This window comes from Acomys minous (assembly GCF_964271855.1).
Source record: "Acomys minous genome assembly, chromosome: 12".
Lineage (NCBI taxonomy): Eukaryota > Metazoa > Chordata > Mammalia > Rodentia > Muridae > Acomys > Acomys minous.
Genome location: NC_140493.1, coordinates 75845482 through 75864687, shown reverse-complemented (window position 1 = coordinate 75864687; position 19206 = coordinate 75845482). Strand labels below are relative to the sequence as shown.

Here is a 19206-nt window from a genome sequence, read left to right as displayed (position 1 = left end):
GAGATTAACAAATGTTTTAAATTATTATTTTTTGGTTCTTTGAGACTGTGTTTCTGTGTAGCCTTGGCTGTCCTGGACTCCCTTTGTAGACGAGGCTGGCCTCGAACTCACAAAGATGCGCCTGCCTCTGCCTCCCGAGTGCTGGGATTAAAGGTATGCACCACCACGCCTGACAGGACAATAACAATCTTTAAACTCCAATTCCTTCAACTGCAGAGTACAGACAGAAATGGAGCCTCACACACACGGGGTTGGGAAACTGCTTTATTTCTTCCACTGGATGTGGTAGAGAACATTTCAAAATAGTAAACTATATCTCATATGTTCTACAAATCCAAGTGTTCCCCTACTCCCATTATATGGTGGCTCATTACCATCTGTAACCCCAGTCCAGGAGTCCAGGGGAATCTGACCTCCTCTTCTGGTCTCCTCGGGCACCAGACATGCAAGGGGGTGCACAGATACCTACGCAGGCAAAATGCCTATATACATGATTTAAATTTTTTTTTTTTTTTTTTTTTTTTGAAAATAGAGGGGTCCATGTATCCTCTGAGAACTTTGCTGGATCTCAGCTTGACTATACAGTCTGTAACCAAGGCCGCCGCGTTTGCCTACTTGGTCAGCAGATGGCGCTACAGGCCTGTCCCACAAAAGGCGCTCCCGTCGCGGAACCCGGAAGCGTCGTCCGGGAAGGGGGCGGGCCCAGGGCGCTGCAGTCCTGCGAGTTGGGAAGAGCTAGTGTCCCTCATCCGGACCTGCATTTTCCTCCCGCCCCCTCCTCCCGCGCTGGCGCGCCTGGGTCCTTTCCCGAAGTGAAACCAACAGACTCCGGGAGTTGGGGACCCGGCGGGCGCCCACGGGACAGATAGCCCTCAGGGCGTCCTAAGTTTGCAGGGAACATGGGCATGCTCAGGGCAGGGCTGTGCCCGGGCCTCACGGAGGAGATCGTCCAGCTTCTGAGGGGCCGAAAGATTAAGACAGGTGACCGCGTGGGCGCGTAGCACACAATATTGGCACGACCGCGGAGGTCGGTGCCATGGTCTTGGCACACGTGCGGGGCGCTTCGCTCTAACAGGAAGGCCACACTCTTCCTCTGACCTCCTGGGGAGGCTGGGTTCGCGGGAGCCCAGCCAGGGGCAGAGGACTCTGTCGTGTGCTGGGCTCCTCGCCGGGTCCTGCGTGAGTGCCTGAGTGCTCCAGATCGGAAGTAGAGTAAGACCTTAACCCCATTTCACAGCAGAGGAAAAGGCAAGCGTGCGTGGCAAGGCTAAGCCATGCCTGTGGCCAATCAGTTGCATTTGGTCTCTTTCCAGTGGCCGACCTGGCAGCTGCTGATCTAGAGGAAGTAGCTCAGAAGTGTGGCTTGTCTTACAAGGTGAGCCCGCGATCTGCAAGCTCCATCCCAACCTGTCTTCCACAGCGGGCCCCCAAGCTGCAGGATCAAAGTTCCCCGAAGTAGATGGGGGGAGGGGAGCACTAGACCCCCCCCCCCCCAGAGTGCTCTGCGGGTGCTGGGGGCGGAGGGCAGGGGTGAGCAAATGCCGGCTAGGTAGATCACTGGGCAGTCTGGCTGCTCTGGAGCCTGAATGTCCTTCCTATTGGCAGGCCCTGGTTGCCCTGAGGAGGGTGTTGCTGGCGCAGTTCTCGGCTTTCCCCTTAAATGGCGCAGATCTCTATGAGGAGTTGAAGACTTCCACTGCCATCCTGTCCACCGGCATTGGAAGGTCTGTATGTGTACTGGGGCAAGAAGGTGAAAACAGAGTCTCTCCGAACCGAGACTAGAGAGGGCGGGGCGAGGGATGGTAGTCTGCAGCTGTCAAGGAACCTACAGGCATCTGGACCCCCTTGGTTTTTCCTTAGAGCAAAGCTATGGGAGTTCTTGCCCTCAGCACTCTTGGGTACTTGGGTCATTATTTGCTTGGGTAGGGCAATCCTGTGCGTTGAGAGAGATCTGGCAACATCCCTGGGCTCTCCTCACCAGATGCCAAGCTCACCTCTCCTGCCCCCAGTTATAACAATCAAAAATGTCTCCAGGTATGACGCAGTATCTCTTGGGAGCCAACTTTTCCCAGTCAAGAGCCACCAACCTATAACACAAGATGCCACTAATATCCTATTATTCAGCAGAGTCCATGATACTTAAGGCTAAGGCAAGTGAGACCGGTGCAGGGTTGAGAGTTCCTGGGAGTCTGCACCTATGCTCTGAACCCAAGAAAGTGGTCCTCAGCCTTCCTACTGATGCCACCCTTTAATACAGCTCCTCAGGTTGTGGTGACTTCCCCCTACCCACAACCATAAAATTATTTTCATTACTACTTCATGACTGTAACTTTGCTACTGTTATAAAATCATAAAAATATCTGATACGCAACCCCTGTGAAAGGGTTGTCCAATCCCAAAAGGGGTCACGACCCTCGGGTTGAGAAACCCTGCGACCTCCATTGTTGGTTAGCTTAAGAGGAGGAGCCAGCAGAGGTGAGCCCAGAGCCTGTTGCCTTTGCCATTCTGGGTGGGGGTTGGCGGGTGTGTGTGTGTGTGTGTGTGACACACACGACACAGACATGACATGACACGTGCATGCTGAAAAGAGCAGTTACACTGTGCTCTGTGGCTCGGGGTTGGGAAGGAATTGGATGACAATTGGCATTTTCTGGCCAAGTGAGCCTGACCTCTCTCCTGGCCTGTTTGTGCGGAGTGTGATGAATAACACTGCCATCCCAAAGGTCTTTGGATTGGTCTGGCCCTTGCTGTTTCCATAACACATCCTCTTGGCAAGGTCTGCACAGCCTGGTGCTTGCTCTCGCTGGTTGGGGGTGGGGGTGGGGTCTGTGTAATCCATCAAACATTGGCTGAGCGCCTACTGGGTGCCAGGCACACGCAGATGCTATCTGGAGGAGTGAGGCTCGGTATCTCAAGCGCGGTGGCTACTGTATACTGTATATGGGAGACTTGTAAGTGCAGCGAGCAGGCACAGTGGCTTTGGGGCCCAGGGAGCTTATTAAAACCGGTGTACACAGAAGGAGCGGTGAAGAGGGGTACACTGGCAGGATTGCAGTTGCAGGCATCCTGGTGGAGGAGGGGGTGGAGGATTAGGGGGTGGTGGTGAGGGCTTGGAGTTGCACAGGTGGCCTTGGCATGGGCAGACCAACCACTGAGCTTGCCCTGAGTGCCTCCCTTGACTCTGGCACTGGCTCAGCATTTCATGGCATGCATTTCTTTTGCCCCTCATCACAACCCCTAATGAGAGCACACCACCCTTTGAAGTCATCGTTGTCCATGTGAAGAAATGGGGACGCAAGGTCAGGGACCGGCTCAACTAGATGGTAGCTGGGGTGTTCCGGTGTGTACCCCGGAAGGGAAGAGGCCACTGTGAAAGCTTTTGTAGGCCACGGGGCAGAGCTGTGTGGATTGCACGGGCCAGCCAGGGGATGCTAACGGGGATCTGGTGGCGCTGGTTTGGGTTGTGTGAGTCTTATCCAGGGTTTGTGACAGTGGGAGACATTGTCAAAGGAGAGATGTGGCAAGAGACTTAATTATGAGATCGGGGCGTGGGTCTGAAGACTCAAAGGTGGCTTGCTGGGTTTTCAGACTTGCCCGCGGTGTGCTGTGCCTGCGTAGTGCCTGTTAACATTGACTCTGGAGGTGAGGCTGTGGTCGAAGTCAGTGACACTCGTGATTGCCACACATTGAACGACGACGACGGTTAAGGAGGGGTCCTTTGTTGTGGGCCCTTCTCGGAGGAGGAGTGAGGCTCGCGGGTGTTAAGTTTTGCAGGGCAGTAGAGCAGGTGGCACCGTGTAGAGCACCGTGGGAAGTGCTGAGGATGGTTTGTCTTGCCAAGTCAGAGCTTTTGCCTGTTCATCTCCAGTGGAATAAGGGTCTTCAGGAAACATGAGGGAAGTCGTTTGCGTGAGTGGCTGGAAGAATAAACTGGTGGCAAGTTCAGTGGGGAGAAATCCCACAAACCCCTGCGTTCTAGGCAGTTCTGGTTTGGAGTCCCTCCACATTTTGTTATGCTCAGAGGTAAGGGGTGGGGGTGGGGGTTAGGGGGTTAGGGGAGGTAGTGGTAGGTGCCCTGCCCCAGAGCCAGTGGCAGGAGGTGGGGTTGGAAGTACCTCACGCAGGTGGGACCTCTTAGTTAGGTATTTGGTGGGATTGGTTTTCTTTTGTTGTTTAAGATTTTATTTTAGCTGGTCATGATGGTTTTATGCCTTTAATCCCAGCACTTGAGAGACAGAGGCAGGTGGAGCTCTGTGAGTTTGAGGCCAGCCTGGTCTACATAGTGAGTTCTAGGACAGCTAGAGCTATGTGATAGACCTTGTCTCAAAAATAACTTTTTTTGTTTATTTGTGTGGGGTGTGCCATGTGTGTGGGGGTGCCATGTATATGTGGATGCCCATGCAAGCCAGAAGAGGAAGTTGGGCTCCATGGTGTTGGAGTTGCGGGGGAGAGTGAGGCATCTGCTGTGGTATTGGGAACCAAACTGAAATCTACAAGAGTGGCAGGGAGATTTAGCTGCTGAGCCATCTCCGGGCCACCCCCACCCCCCACCCCCAATGTAGTGATGGGTTCTTTGGTTGGTTGGTTTTGGTTTTATTGAAACAGGATTTCCCTGGGTAGCCCTGGCTGTCCTGGAACTCACTTTGTAGATGAGGCTGGCCTCGAAGTCACAGAGATCTGCCTGCCTCTGCCTCCCTGAGTGCTGGGATTACAGGTGTGCACCATCACACCCAGCTTTGTGTTGGATTCTTTTGTTTCGTTTTGCTTTGTTTAAGATTTATTTATGCTCGAAAAACCAAAAAAAAAAAAAAAGATTTATTTATGTATATTCAGTCTTCCTGTACATCTGCATGACAGAAGAGGGCATCAGATCTCATTATAGATGGTTGTCAGTCACCATGTGTTTGCTGGGAATTGAACTCAGGACCTCTGGAAGAACAACCACTGAGCCATCTCTCCAGCCCTGTGATGGATTCTTTGTTTCTTTGCTTGTTTGTTTTGTTTTTCAAGACACAGATTCTCTGTGTAGTCTTGGCTGTTTAGTAGACCATGCTGGCCTCGAACTCACAGAGATCCACCTGCCTCTACCTCCTGAGTGCTGGGATTAAAGGCATGTGCCTCTCTTAATTGGAGTCAAAAACCAGAGATTCAGCCAGGCGTGGTGGCACCCGCCTGTAATCCCAGCACTTAGGAGGCAGAGGCAGGCGGATCCTGTGAGTTCCAGGCCTAGAGACTCATCCGTCTCCGCATTCCCACCACTGGAACTACAAACTCACACCACCCAGAGCTGGCTTTTCTTTTAAAAATTTACTTTAGTTTAATTAGCATGTATCTGTATCTGTGAGTGTGTGTGTGCACGTGGATGCAGGGGCCCGTGGAGACCAGAGGTACCAGATACCCTCGGCAGTTGTGAGCCAGCTCCTCGGCCACCTTACCAGCCTCTCCACTCGGCTTTTCATGTAGGTTCTGGAGCTCAGGCTAAGGTCCCCATGCTTGCAAGGCAAGCGCTTTCGTCAACTGAGTTATCAGCCAGCCCCCACCTGGATGGGGTTCTTAAACTCCGGAAGCGGTTCTGTGGAGCTCTAGACTCTCTGTGTGGCGGATGCAACTGGTCTGGGCCCCACCTGGGAGAACACGTGGGGAGGAACTGCTGTGATGGAAACCAGGCTTCCCCTGTCTCTGGGAGAATGGGATTCAGGAGGAGAGGAGGCTGGAGACCTACTAAGTAGATGCTTATTAAACAGACACCTAACGCGTCCTGTTCCAAGAAGCCACAGGGTGGGTGGAAAAACCTGAGCCCGTTGATGGGCAGGAGCGCCATGGCCCCTGGAGTTAAAGTAGGCGGAGTGGCAGCTGGTTGCTGCTTCTCATGAGCTGATGGGTCGTGGTTGGCCATCAAGAACCTCTTCAGATGCCTGCCGTCCGGTCCGGGACTGTTCTTGCTGAGTTAGGGAGATGCATGGTCAGGTATTGGTCCAGGCTGGGACACAGAATCTTCAGTGCCTGTCCTGGGTAGAGCATGGCGGGTAATGACCTGTTTCATGGCGGGTTCAGGGGCAGAACTGGGCTTAGAAGTGGCCATGTTTTGAGGTTCACCCTGAGGCTTCCACAGCCAGAGTTTTGACAGTCAAGCCACTGTTCTTTTCATTTCTTCAGTAACATTTACTGTGTGCCTTCAGGGTTTTCTGCTTTGTGCTAAAACTGGGGACAACAGGGATAAAGGCCCAGTCTTTGCCCCAAGGGTGTTTCTAGGAGATGAGGGAGGCAGACAAAAAAAAAAACAAGCAAATAAAAAATAATTACAAACTCCCAGAACTAATAAGCGAGTTTAGCAAGGTCTGGGGATACAAGATCAACACATAAAAATCAATTGCATTTCTCTGAACTCACAATGAACACGTGAAGACTGAAATTAAAAACACAGTGCCATTTGCTGCTGCATCTAAGAAAATGAAACACTAAGGTCTAAATCTGACAAAGCCCGTGTAGAATTTGTATGCTGAAAATTAAAAATGCTGATGAAGTAGATCAAAGGTGACCCAAATAAATGCCGAGACTTGCTGTGCCCATAGATTACAAGATTCTACATTAGTGAATGTCAGCTCCCTACCCCCCTTGGCCCCCATTTTTTTCCCTTGATACTAGAGATTGAATTCAGGGCTTTGTATGTGCTAAGCAGGCACTCTACCATTAAGCTGTCTACACACACACACACACACACACACACATTTTTGGAGTCAGGGTTTCATTATGTTGCCATTGACTTCACAGAGGTCAGGCCCGCCTGACATGGGGATCAAAGGCCTGTGTCACCAGGCCTGGCTTACTTTCCAAATGTATCTGCAGGTTTCTTTTCTTTTCTTTTCTTTCTTTCTTTTTTTTTTTTTTTTTTTTTTTTTTTTGGTTTTTTTGAGACAGGGTTTCTCTGTGTAACCTTGGCTGTCCTGGAGTCACTTTGTAGACCAGGCTGGCCTCAAACTCACAGCGATCCACCAGCCTCTGCCTCCTGAGTGCTGGGGATTAAAGGCGTGTCCCACCACGCCCGGCTGATGTCTGCAGGTTTAACACAGTTTCTTCCCTCCTCTCTCTGCCCATCCTCCGGTTCGCTCCTCTTCTGCCGTCAGCCTGGACAAACTACTTGATGCTGGCCTCTATACTGGGGAGGTGACTGAGATCGCTGGCTGCCCAGGCAGCGGCAAAACCCAGGTAACTCAAGGGGCCAACTGTGGGGAGGGCTGGGGGAGGTGGGTGCATTGTCCTGGATTCCTTGGTGGGGGTGGCGGGGGGGGAGGTGGGGAGTGAGGAGTAGGGGGTGGGTGTTCTTGAAGGTGTCCCTGTGGGTTTCATGGTCAGAACAGACAAGATGGCTGCCAAGAACGGGCACGACAAGTGCATGTTGTTGGACTGGGTAGGATGTGGTGGGGAGCTGCCTGACTGCCCTCGCTCTTTTCCAAGGGCTTAGATTTACCCAGCACCCCGTCCTGTCTCTGAAGGTGTGTCTCTGTGTGGCTGCGAATGTGGCCCACAGCCTGCAGCAGAGTGTACTGTATGTTGATACCAATGGAGGAATCACGGCGTCCCGCCTCCTCCAGCTGCTGCAGGCTAGAACCAAAGAGGAGGAGAAACAGGTAAGCCGGGTTCCTTGAAAAATCCCGATGCTGGGGCTGGAGCGATAGCTCAGTGGTTAAGAGCAACGTCTGCTCTTCCAAAGGACCCAGGTTCAATTCCCAGCACCCACATGGCAGCTCACAACTGTCTGTAACTCTGAGATCTGACACCCTCACACCAGTGCACATACATTAAAAAAACAAAAAATACAAACAAACAAAAACCAATACGACAAAAAAAATCCTGATGCTAAGAGACCTCATGACCCTTTACATGGTAAGAATCTGTGACGTCATCAGCTCTTGCTTTGAAACTCGAGAGTCCTCTGTGTTCCCAAAGCTGCTGGTGTTAGCGTCATCTTCCCAGCTTGGATGCTGCCTGCACTGATTCTCTCCAGGAACTTCCAGGTCTTTGCATACCATAAATCAAAGCTGGCAAACACCTAGCATCTCCGTTTCCAGCCCATTTCTTGCCCGTGGCAGGCATCACTAATCAATCATATCCGTCCCTTCCTGCTGAATTCTGAACGTCTTACAGCTCAGCACCCAGGTAGTCACCACCACTGTGAGATCTGGCCCATTAGGCAAAATCCATTTGCCATTGTGGATGCCAAGCACCGTGTCTAAGTGCCTCTTTGCCCTTTCAGCTCCGTGATTACTTACTCTTGATGGCTTTCCTGGATCACCGTCTCCAAGGCTCTGCTTCTCTTCCCCATATCCCAGGCAGGTGCTCTCCAGAGGATACAGGTGGTGCACGCATTTGACATCTTCCGGTTGCTGGATCTGCTGCATGACTTTCGGGGCACCATGGCCCAGCGGGTGAGCCTGCTGATCTGCCTGTTTCTGCGCTAGCCAGCTGGCCAGGTGTTAGCTGTATGAGGGCAGGTGTCCTAGCACAGACTATATTTGGAATGAATGCCCAATTTAACAGCTCCAGCTGTGTTTGCACATGTACACCCCCACCCCCCCACCAGGTGGAATTCCTTAGTGCTTAATTTCAGGCGCTTCGTGTTTTACAGGCCCACCAGCCTGTACAACAGTCAGCTCCTTGAGGACAGGACTTTTTTGTCTTCCCCTCTGCGTTACTCACTCAACTCGATTAGAAAAACTTTTGTGCCTGGTGGTGGGGCCACACGCCTTTAATCCCAACACCGGGGAGGGTGGAGGCAGGAGGATCTGCCTGGATCCCATAGAGATCCACCTGCCTCTGCCTCCCAAGTGCTGGGATTAAAGGTGTGAGCTCTCGACACCACCTGGTCTAAACTTAGTGTGTGTGTGTGTGTGTGTGTGTGTGTGTGTGTGTAGGTCAGAGAGGCCATCTCTTTGGAGTTGGTTCTCTCCTTCCACCTTGGCCTAGGTTCCAGGAATCACACTTTGGTTAGCAGGCTTGGGCAGCAATCCCTGTATCTGTTGAGCCATCCCACTGGCCTCCACTCTCTTTTGTTTTGTTTTGTTTTGTTTTGGAGATAGGGTTTCTCTGTGTAACTATGGCTGTCCTGGACTTGCTTTGTAGACCAAGCTGGCCTCCCAAACTCAGAGATCCGCCTCTGCCTCTGCCTCTGCCTCTGCCTCTGCCCCTGCCTCTGCCCCTGCCCCTGCCCCTGCCTCTGCCTCTGCCGGGATTTCAGGCTGAGGAGCTTGCCCTGGGCATCCCCTAGAGGTCACTGGTTTCCCCCTACCTAATAGGCTACAGCTTCTTCAGGCACCGTGAAGGTCATGATTGTAGATTCTGTCACTGCGGTAGTTGCCCCACTTCTGGGAGGTCAGCAGAGGGAAGGTAAGTATTAAAGGACAGCCTGGGGACAGGGTGGGGACTTCACCTCCCAGCCCTGTCCTTGGACCTCTGCTGCTTCTCTTGTCTCTTCCTCCCCCCCAGGCCTGGCCTTGATGATGCAACTGGCCAGAGAGCTCAAGATCCTGGCCCGGGACCTGGGTGTGGCAGTGGTGGTAAGGATGTTTCACCTCGGACACTGTCCTCTGTTCCTCCTAACTGTCCTCAGGGAACTGAAGGGGACAGAGCCCAGAGCCCAGCTTCCACAGCTCAGAGAGGAGCATGGACCATGGGTTATAATGGACCAGGAACTACTTTGCTTTATGTTCTGTTTTTTTTTTTTTAATTAATAATCTATTCTGTGTGTGTGTGTTAATGCTCAGAAGAGTGCAGGCATGTGTGTGCCATGGCACACACATGGAGGGCAGAAGACAACTTTTGGGAGCCAGTTCTCTCTGTCTGCCGTGCTTTTAAGACTGTCTTTGCTTCTGCTCCAGCTGATTCCCCTAGTCTCTGCTTCTCAGTTCTCTGTGGGACACCAGGGCTGGGATTACAGGTGGCAAACAACTAGCATTCTTTACGTGGTTCTGAGTCTCACACTCAGGGCATCCTGAGTTTCTAGGCAAGCACTTTTATCTGCTGAGCCACTGTTCCAGCCCTGGGTTTTTGTTTTTTTTGTTTTTGTTGTTGTTGTTTTTTAGATAGGGCTTCTTTGTGGCTGTCCAGGACTTACTTTGTAGACCAGGCCGGCCTTGAACTCAGAGATCCGCCTGCCTCTGCCTCCCGAGTGCTGGGATTAAAGGCGATTTTTGCGACACCATGCCCGGCTTTCTTTGTTTGTTTGTTTTACGATTTATTTGTTTATTATTATTATGTTTAGTGTTCTGCTTGCATGTACACTTACACACCAGAAGAGGGTACCAGATCTCATTATAGATGGTTGGGAGCCACCATGTGCTTGCCAGGAATTGAACTCAGGACCTTTGGAAGAGCATCTCTGAGCTATCTCTCCAACCCCTAAGTTTTATTTATTTATTTATTGAGACAGGGCTTCTCTGTGTAGCCTTGGCTGTCCTGGACTCATTTTGTAAACCACACTGTCCTTGAACTCACAGAACTCCGCCTGTCTCTGCCTCCCGAGTGCTGGGATTACAGGCGAGCACCAGCACACCCAGCTATAAACTGTATTTATTGAGGTAAATCTAAAGAATGAGCCAGTTCCCAGTCCCAGGCACACTGGGTGGCTTACAATAACATGTACTTCTACCTCCAGGGGAATCTGACAACTCTGCCCTCTATGGGCATCAACACTACCAACATTCACACAATTAAAAATAATAAACATAAGGGATAAGAGATAGATGGCTCAGTGGTTGAGAGCACTGGTTCTTCATTCAGTCATGAAAATAGAAAAAAAAATATATATGTAAGAACACAGAAAATAAGAGTGACATGTTATTTTTGTTTTGTCTTTAACAAGGTTAGTTAGAAAGTCCGTTAAGAGTGTGCTGTCGAGTCAGGCAGTGGTGATGCACACTTTAAATCCCAGCCGGGCGTGGTGGTGCCTGCCTGTAATCCCAGGATTACCGTGAGTTCAAAGCCAGCCTGGTCTATAAAGTGAGTCCGGGACAGCCAGGGCTGTTAACACAGAGAAACCCTGTCTTGAAAAACCATAAGGAAAAAACAAACAAACAAACAAACAAACAAACAAAACCTAAATCCCAGCACTCAGGAGGCAGAGGCAAGCAGATCTCTGTGAGTTCCAGGGCAGATGGGACTACACAGAGAAATCCTGTGGTGGTGGTGGTGGTGGTGGGGGCGATAAAAAGAGGGGGTGGCAAGATGGCTCAGTGGATATAATAAAGGCATCTGTCACATGAGCCTAAGGAGCTGAGCCCAAGAGCCCACATAAAGGCAGAAGGAGAGAATCAACTCTACAAAATTCTCCTATGGCCTCCACACACCTCCCTACATGCATCCATCCATCTCTCTCTCTCTCTCTCTCTCTCTCTCTCTCTCTCTCTCTCTCACACACACACACACACACACACACACACACACACACACAATCTAATAATCAATGAACATCACTTGGTTGGTTGGTTGGTTGGCTTTTCAAGGCAGGGTTTCTTTGTGTGTCCCTGGACGTCCTGGAACTCACTCTAGAGTAAGCTGGCCTCAAACTCACAGAGATTTGCCTGCCTCTGCCTCCCGAGTGCTGGGATTAAAGGCGTGCGCCATCACTGCTGGCTTAGAAAAAAATTTTTTTTTACCGCTCTAGCTTCCCTAGTGTCCTCTTCTCGTCTCCACGGGCACCTGTCCTCATGTGCACGAACTCAAATGCAGACTGCTCAGGCTCACCTCACACTCCTGACTGCTCCTGAGAGGCTGGAAGTAGAGATGCGCACCACCAGGCAGAAGTGCACGTACTTTAAATGTCTAGCTAGGCCATCACCTAATTTTGAAGAAATAGTATACGAATTTGTGCACCTCTAGGCTCAGGGAAACAATCTGCTTTCTTGCTCTTTTCAAATGCGAGGTCCTGGCTTCCAGGTGCTTGTGGGCACTTGGCTGCCAGGCTCTGGTGTAGACAGCAGTGAGGAAACCATACTCGCTAGCCTCAGGAGGCTGTGGCTCGGGTATCTCTGTGGCGTATGCAAAGGCAGGCAGATCGCTGTGAGTTCGAGGCCAGCCTGGTCTACAAAGCGAGTCCAGGACAGCCAAGGCTACACAGAGAGACTCTGTGTCGGGGAAAAAAAAATAAGTCCCACATTGCTACTCCTCATCCAAACCTTCCCTTTTCCCCATACACAGACACTCCAGACACAAAGGGCTGGGTGCACTGGGCACAGGATGCCTGTCGCGGGTACAAGTCCAGCACTGGCTCCGCTTAAGGAAAGAGTGAATAAACGGACCCTGTGCCCCGTACTTGGTGTCAGACCCAAAGGCTTTGTGGAAAACCGGGTTCAGGTCGGGAACCCTGGGTTGAGGCTCTACACTCAGCCCTAAGTTATAGCACCAGCCATAAGTCTCAGATTTCCTGTCTGTACAAGGAGGCTGTAGGAACAGGTGTCCTTGGTACCACAGTCATGGATCTACGTACCTTTCTGCAGGTGACCAACCACTTGACCAGAGACAGGGATGGTAGAAGGTTCAAACCTGCTCTGGGACGCTCCTGGAGCTTCGTGCCCACCACCCGGATTCTCCTGGATGTCACTGAAGGGGCTGGAACGCTAGGTAGTGGCCAACGCACAGTGTGTCTGACCAAGTCTCCCCGCCAGGTGAGCCAGCGCTGGCGTTGCTGGGGATCTCGGGCCCGGGGAGTGGGTGGTTTCCATGACCACTGGTCTCTTCTTTTTTTTTTTTTTAACAGTTATTATAATTTATTCAGATTACATCCAGATTGTTATACTCTCACTTGTATCTTCCCGTTCCCACCTTCCCTCCCTCCCTCTTCTGCCCTATTCTCCACTGCTGGTATCTCTTTGTTGTTGTTGTTGTTGTTGTTGTTGTTGTTTTTCAAGACAGGGTTTCTCTGTGTAGCCTTGGCTGTCCTGGACTCACTTTGTAGACCACACTGCTGGTATCTCATTGAAGGATTCTTTGATGCTGAAACCATGAAAAAAAGCCAACCACTTAAAGCCAGGCAAGGTAGCACACACCTTTAATCCCAGCACTCAAGGAGGTAGAGGCAGGCGGATCTCTGTGAGTTCGAGGCCAGCCTGGTCTACAAAGCGAGTCAAAGACAGACAAGGCTACACAGAGAAACTCTTGTCTCCAAACAAACAAACAAAAGCCAGCCACATAGATTGTTTAATTATGTTTTTGTTGTTTGTTTGTTTGTTTGTTTTTGAGACAGGGTCTCTGTGTGTTAGCCTTGGCTGTTCTGGACTCACTTTGTAGATCAGACTGGCCTCGAACTCGCAGAGATCTGCTTGCCTCTGCCTCCCAGATCCTGGGATTAAAGGCAGCACCACCACACACAGCTTAGATTGCTTAATTATGCCTACCCCTATCTCCTATCTCCTTCCAGCCAACAGGTCTACGGGAGGTGCTAGACATTGGGACATTGGGGACTGAGGACCAGAGCCCAGAATTGCCTGACAAACAGACGTGACACCGTTGGTTAGAAAAGGGACAGCCTCAAGGCCCTCACATCTTCCTTCCCAGTTCGCTGCCAGTTAGGACCCGGCAGTGCAGATGGCTCAGGCTCATCGGAAGACAAGCCTCAGTTTCCCCAGCTTCACTGTGTGGGATCTCACGGAGCTACTGCCGGAGGATGCTGCAGTAGGAGCGACCTAGAAGACCTCTGACGTCTCAGCTTTCCTTCCTTTGTCCACTGTACGTTTCCACGGAGGGTTGAGGTCAACCTAGCTTGGGACAGCTCTGAAGAAACCCAGTAGTGACTGGATAAATAGCTTCCTGGTCCTGTGTTCACCATTGACTCCTAAACCCATCCTTCACACAGTAATTGAGCCAGGAAGCCTTTGCTCCCCCTAACCCCCGTTTATTTTGGCCTCTGCTTTCCCATCTGCAAGATGGTACCTATTTTTGGCTCTGAGTTGCTCAGTGCAAACAGCCTCAGAAATGTAAACCTCTTTATATACGTCCTACTCTTATAAATATATATATTAAAAAAAGGAGGCCCTTTGAACCGTAGAGCCTCCTGGTGTCCCCCAAGGAGGTTGTTTCTGAGTTCCGGCAGTGGGAGTTCTTCCTTCCCTGCTTGCTGCCTGGGTCTCACACAGCTGCATACCTCACCCTGATAGGTGAGACCATAGCTGCCTGCTGTCCCAGGGATATAATTTACCAGGGAGGAAGGATGTGACCTGCTCCCAGTGAACCAGACACTTGTTTCATATGCATGGTGCCCCGTGGGGCTCTTCCTCAGTATAGTGTAACCAGAGGTGCTGAACCGTGGCCTAACCCATAAACAGACAGCCGGGAGTTTGCACAGTAAATAGAGCCAGCTGGGAAAATTGATGCCGGCGTAAATAATACATGGCAAATCTAGTCTTTTATACAGAAATTCATTGCTGGTGGCTCTAAGATGCAGTATAATTACACCTTCTCGTCCTGCCAGCTGTACCACAGCCTCGTGCCTTAGTGAATAAAATAGCCCCCTGTCTATTATTGAAACTGTGGTCATCCATCTGAAAGTCGTAACTCTGGCTGAAAGGGGAGGATGGTACCAGGGGATGGGAAATAAAAGGCAGAGTCAAGAGAGGATCAGGATGGTTTACGGACCGCAGTTTTTACGGGGAGGTCACGCTTGGTTAGAGAGCCTGTTGTATAATTGGTTGTCTTGGCTGAAGGGGGATCAGAGTGATAAGATGTGATACTTAGGGCCAGTGAGATGGCTCAGCAGATAAAGGTGCTTGCCACCAAGCCCCGACAATCTGAGTTCAATCCCTGGGTGCCACAGAATGGAAAGAGAGAACTGATTCTTGAAAGTTGTCCTCTGGCCAGGCGTGGTGGCCCAGCACTTGGGAGGCGGAGGCAGGAGGATTGCTGTGAGTTTGAGGCCAGCCTGGTCTACAAAGTGAGTCTAGGACAGCCTAGAGAGAAACCCTGTCTCGGAAAAAAAAAAAAATTAACACAAGAAAGAAGACCCCGGGGATGCCAGTCTTGGGTGTGCTTTGGGCATCCCTGTCTCACAGCAGACAGCACCTGTTAGTCAAGGGCACTGTTGTGCAGTGTTTTAGTTTCTTAGTGCAGCTTCACAGGGAACCGCTACCCAGTCAGGGGCACTGGCACTCAAGGGGGAGCCTCCTTGCCTGCTCTGCCCTGGGTGGATCTGCCTTATGGTTCTGTAGGTGGGGATTTCAAGTGCTTCACACCTGACACACACACACACACACTCTCTCTCTCTCTCTCCCTCTCCTCCCCTCCCCTACCTTTCTTTCTTTCTCTCTCTGGCTCTCCCTCCCTTTCCTCTCTCCTCCCCTCTCTCCCCTCTCTTCTCCCTTCCGCTCTCCTTCCTTCTCCCCTTCCCACACTTCTCTCTCCCTCTCCTCCTCTCCCTCTCTCCCTTTTCCTTCTCTCTCCTCTCCTCCCCTCTCCCTCTCTCTCCCCCTCCCCCCCAGCCCCCCCACCCTGTGAGTAGATTCAAACCCAGGACCTTCCATGTGCTCAGCGGAGGCTCTGCCACTGAAATGCACTCTCAGCTCCCATCTCATTTTGTTAGAGAAAGAACCAAAGGCTTTAAGTAGAACTGTGACGCTTCCAGTGGCGGAACTAACGGCCTCCTGTGCCTTCTTCTCTTGTTCTTTGCACGTTGTTGGAGCTTGTGAAGGAGTGGGCTTTAATGCGTTTTAGGGATATCAAAGGGTGGCCTAGGGGTACACATCAGCGGCGGAGTGCTCGCCTAGCATGGCCAAGGCCCTAGATTTGATATCTAGTACTAGAACAAAGTGAAAGCAGTGTAGGATTGTTTCCTTCTTGATCTAGATAGTCATTAGATCCCCACAGTCTTCTGATACAAGGAGGCCATTGTATGTCTATTTGAAGTTAGACAGAATTAATGTTGGGTACCTATTGTGTGTTGGCGCTTAGTGGCCTCAAGTTAAGAAGCCGAGCATTGAGCTTTCTAGGACAGTCAGGCAAAAGAAAAAGAAAAACAAAACAAACCCATGTATTATTAAGGCTGCTTTCCATAGCAAGTAACAAAATCCTGCATAGGCATCCCTGGTAAGGAAGGTCACTTGTCCCTGATTGTGTGATGCCAAGGTTGGTTGATGGAACGGCCCATGTGGAGAACAGAGGCCCCTTTCCTTCTCGGTCCTCACTTCCCTGTGTTGGTTTTGTCTTCAAGCTTGTTGCTCTCATTAAAACCTGGCTGTAGCCACTCTGAACATTAATCCAGACATAGCTTATCCACGGCCAGAAAGGGAGCATCTCCTTGTGTCCTTTGAAAAACACGGACAACTCAGAGTTTCCTAATAACTGCGTCCCATTGGTGCAGGATTGTCCCGTGCCCAGTGTCTAATTCCGTAGTGGAAAAGGAAACAGTGCCTCAGTGGTAGGCTTGGACCAACCAAGCAACAGCCATGGAGTTGGGGCTCAGACTTAACCTTTTTAAGGTGCCTACTGTGGTCCTATTAGAGACAGACTATGTGGAGGAATTAGATAGTGGGGGGAGGGGAAGGGGGTTCACGTTTGCGCTCAGTACCTTAGCGCAGCACTCACTGCAGGCTTAGGACAAGCTGGCTGCTGCTGGGAATCACTTCATCTTCCAGACTAAATGGAGCTCATTGAGGTTTTAGGACGTGTATCTATTAAGGGACGGCATGGGAGTCTAAACTGGAATCCATTCGGTGCCAGACTTTTCTTTTTTCAACCTCATGCTGCCTTCGGCTATAAATATGTAAATATTTGAACAAAATTCTTTTTTTTCATATTTTGCCCCAACAGTGGAGGCTGCACAGCTCAAACCCCTTTTCAGCTGAGCTCACCATAAAAAGCTAGATCAGAGATCCACTTTATCAGCTCTTTCTGATTTCCCCCAGGGAAGAGAGAATGACAAACACTCCAGAGACGGCAGATACTGTGTGTGAAAGAGCGCTGAAGGGTCAGAGGGGAATAAAGCCGACTGAAAACTAGCAGGCTCTGTGCACGGCTGAGATGTGAGGCAGGAGGATGCTTGCATAGCCGGCTAGGCTCTCATGTCTTCGGGCATGGGGGTGTCTGGGCAGAGTTTCAGCTGTCCAGTTCTTTCCAGTTCTTTGTGTTGGTTAGAATGAGGCATAGAATTCCATATAAATATGTATATTTCTATATTACATATATGTGTGTATACATTGTTTTTTTGTTTGTTTGGTTTTGGTTTGGTTTTTTTTTTTTTTTCTTTTTAGTTTTTCGAGACAGGGTCTCTCTGTAGCCCTGGCTGTCCTGGACTCACTTTGCAGACCAGGCTGGCCTTGAACTCACAGTGATCCGCCCGCCTCTGCCTCCCGAGAGCTGGGATTAAAGGCATGCGCCACCATGCCCGGCAATGTGTGTATACATTGTACACCATGTTGTGGTAGTTCGAATAAGAATGGCCCCCATGGGGCTGGAGAGATGGCTCAGAGGTTAAGAGCACTGACTGCTCCTCCAGAGGTCCTGAGTTCAATTCCCGGCAACCACAGGTGGCTCACAACCATCTATAATGTGATCTGATTCCTTCTTCTGGTGTGCAGGTGTACATGCAGGTAGAGCACTGTATACATAATAATAAATAAATAAATCTATCTTTAAAAAAAAAAACAAACAAAGGCCGGGCATGGTGGCGCATGCCTTTAATCCCAGCAATGGGAGGCAGAGGCAGGTGGGTTGCTATGAGTTCGAGGCCAGCCTGGTCTACAAAGTGAGTCTAGGATAGCCATGGCTAACACAGAGAGACCGTGTCTTAAAAACAAAAACAACAACAAAACAAAACAAAAACAAACAAACAAGAATGGCCCCCATGGTCTCATGTGTTTAAGTACTTAGTCATTAGGGAGTGACACTTCTTGAGAAGGATTAGGAGGTGTGGTGTTGAAGGAGGTGGGGCCTTCTTGGAGGAAGTGTGTGACTTCAGGTGGGCTTTGAAGTTTCAAATGCCCAAGTTGGGTCCAGTTTTTCTCTCTTCTTGTTGCCTGTGGATCCAGATGTAGAACTCGCAGCTTCTGCTCCAGCACCACATCTGCCTGCACACTGCCATGCTCCCCGCCATGATGACAATGGACTAAACCTGTAAGCCAGTCCCAATGAAATGCTTTCCTCTGTAAGAGTTGTCTTGGATGCTGGGCATGGTAGCGCAAGCCTGTAATCCCAGCACTCGGGAGGCAGAGGCAAGTAGAGCCACCACGCCCAGCGTCAGTCCCCTGTTTTTAATGAGAGCAAGGTATGTTATCAGTCAGGTGTTGTTCCATAGCAGAGCACTGCCTAGCATGTCTGAGATCCTGGTTCTGACGGCAGGTACACCAGTTCTGCACACACAGACAAGCATTCACCATTAATGTTCCTCTCTCTGTAAAGGAGTAGGGTTGTTACCTACAGTGTACAACTCACTGGTGTCAGCTCTTGTTATTTATTTATTTTTTTAAAGATTTATTTATTATTTATACAGTGCTCTGCCTGCATGTACACCTGCACACCAGAAGAGGGCATCAGATCACATTATAGATGATTCTGAGCCACCATGTGGTTGTGGGAATTGAACTCACGACCTCTGGAAGAGCAGTCAGTGCTCTTAACCTCTGAGCCATCTCTCCAGCCCCGTCAGCTCTTTTCTTGTTCTCTGACACTAGAGGAAGAACATAGGTCCTTTAAGACGGTGTTTCATTCACTGTGTATTGAGAAAAACAATGCCTGCTCCATAGATTACTTTTAGGGTTATTTAGCTTACTACACTTCCAGAAGCCTTATAGGAAGTGCCTTTCTGGGTATACCGTAGGCCTCAGTCTTGTGTCATCAGTAGGTCCATGATGTCTGGGAGATGCTGGTAGGGATCTTCTATCCAGATAGGACCAGCTTCATGTCCGTGTGACTAGTGTAGTCACAGAGAACCGTTGGCTCAGAAGAGTGGAATCTTGGGCTTTTGAACAAGGATCCCACATAGTGCCTACAATTTATGTAGCCAGTCTTGCTTGGAATGGGACAGCTCTTGTACTCAACCTGCTTTGGGGGACACAGCTTGGACTTTTTTTGTTTTGTTTTGTTTTTTTCGAGACAGGGTTTCTCTGTGTAATAGCCCTGGCTGTCCTGGACTCACTTTGTAGACCAGGCTGGCCTTGAACTCACAGTGATCCGCCTGCCTCTGCCTCCCTGAGTGCTGGGATTAAAGGTGTGCGCCACCACACTCAG

At 50.3% G+C, this 19206-nt stretch overlaps 1 protein-coding gene across 1 annotated transcript; it reads left to right on the top strand.

The window, feature by feature from the left end:
• The first annotated feature begins 698 nt into the window (after positions 1–698).
• On the top strand, positions 699–14517 carry RAD51D (RAD51 paralog D). Its single transcript, XM_084751040.1, has 10 exons — positions 699–981; positions 1314–1375; positions 1606–1724; positions 7125–7206; positions 7494–7628; positions 8331–8426; positions 9294–9384; positions 9484–9554; positions 12492–12659; positions 13412–14517. The coding sequence occupies exons 1-10, from the start codon at positions 900–902 to the stop codon at positions 13493–13495; spliced, it is 990 nt and encodes a 329-aa protein (XP_084607166.1). The 5' UTR covers positions 699–899; the 3' UTR covers positions 13496–14517.
• Positions 14518–19206: the final 4689 nt, after the last annotated feature.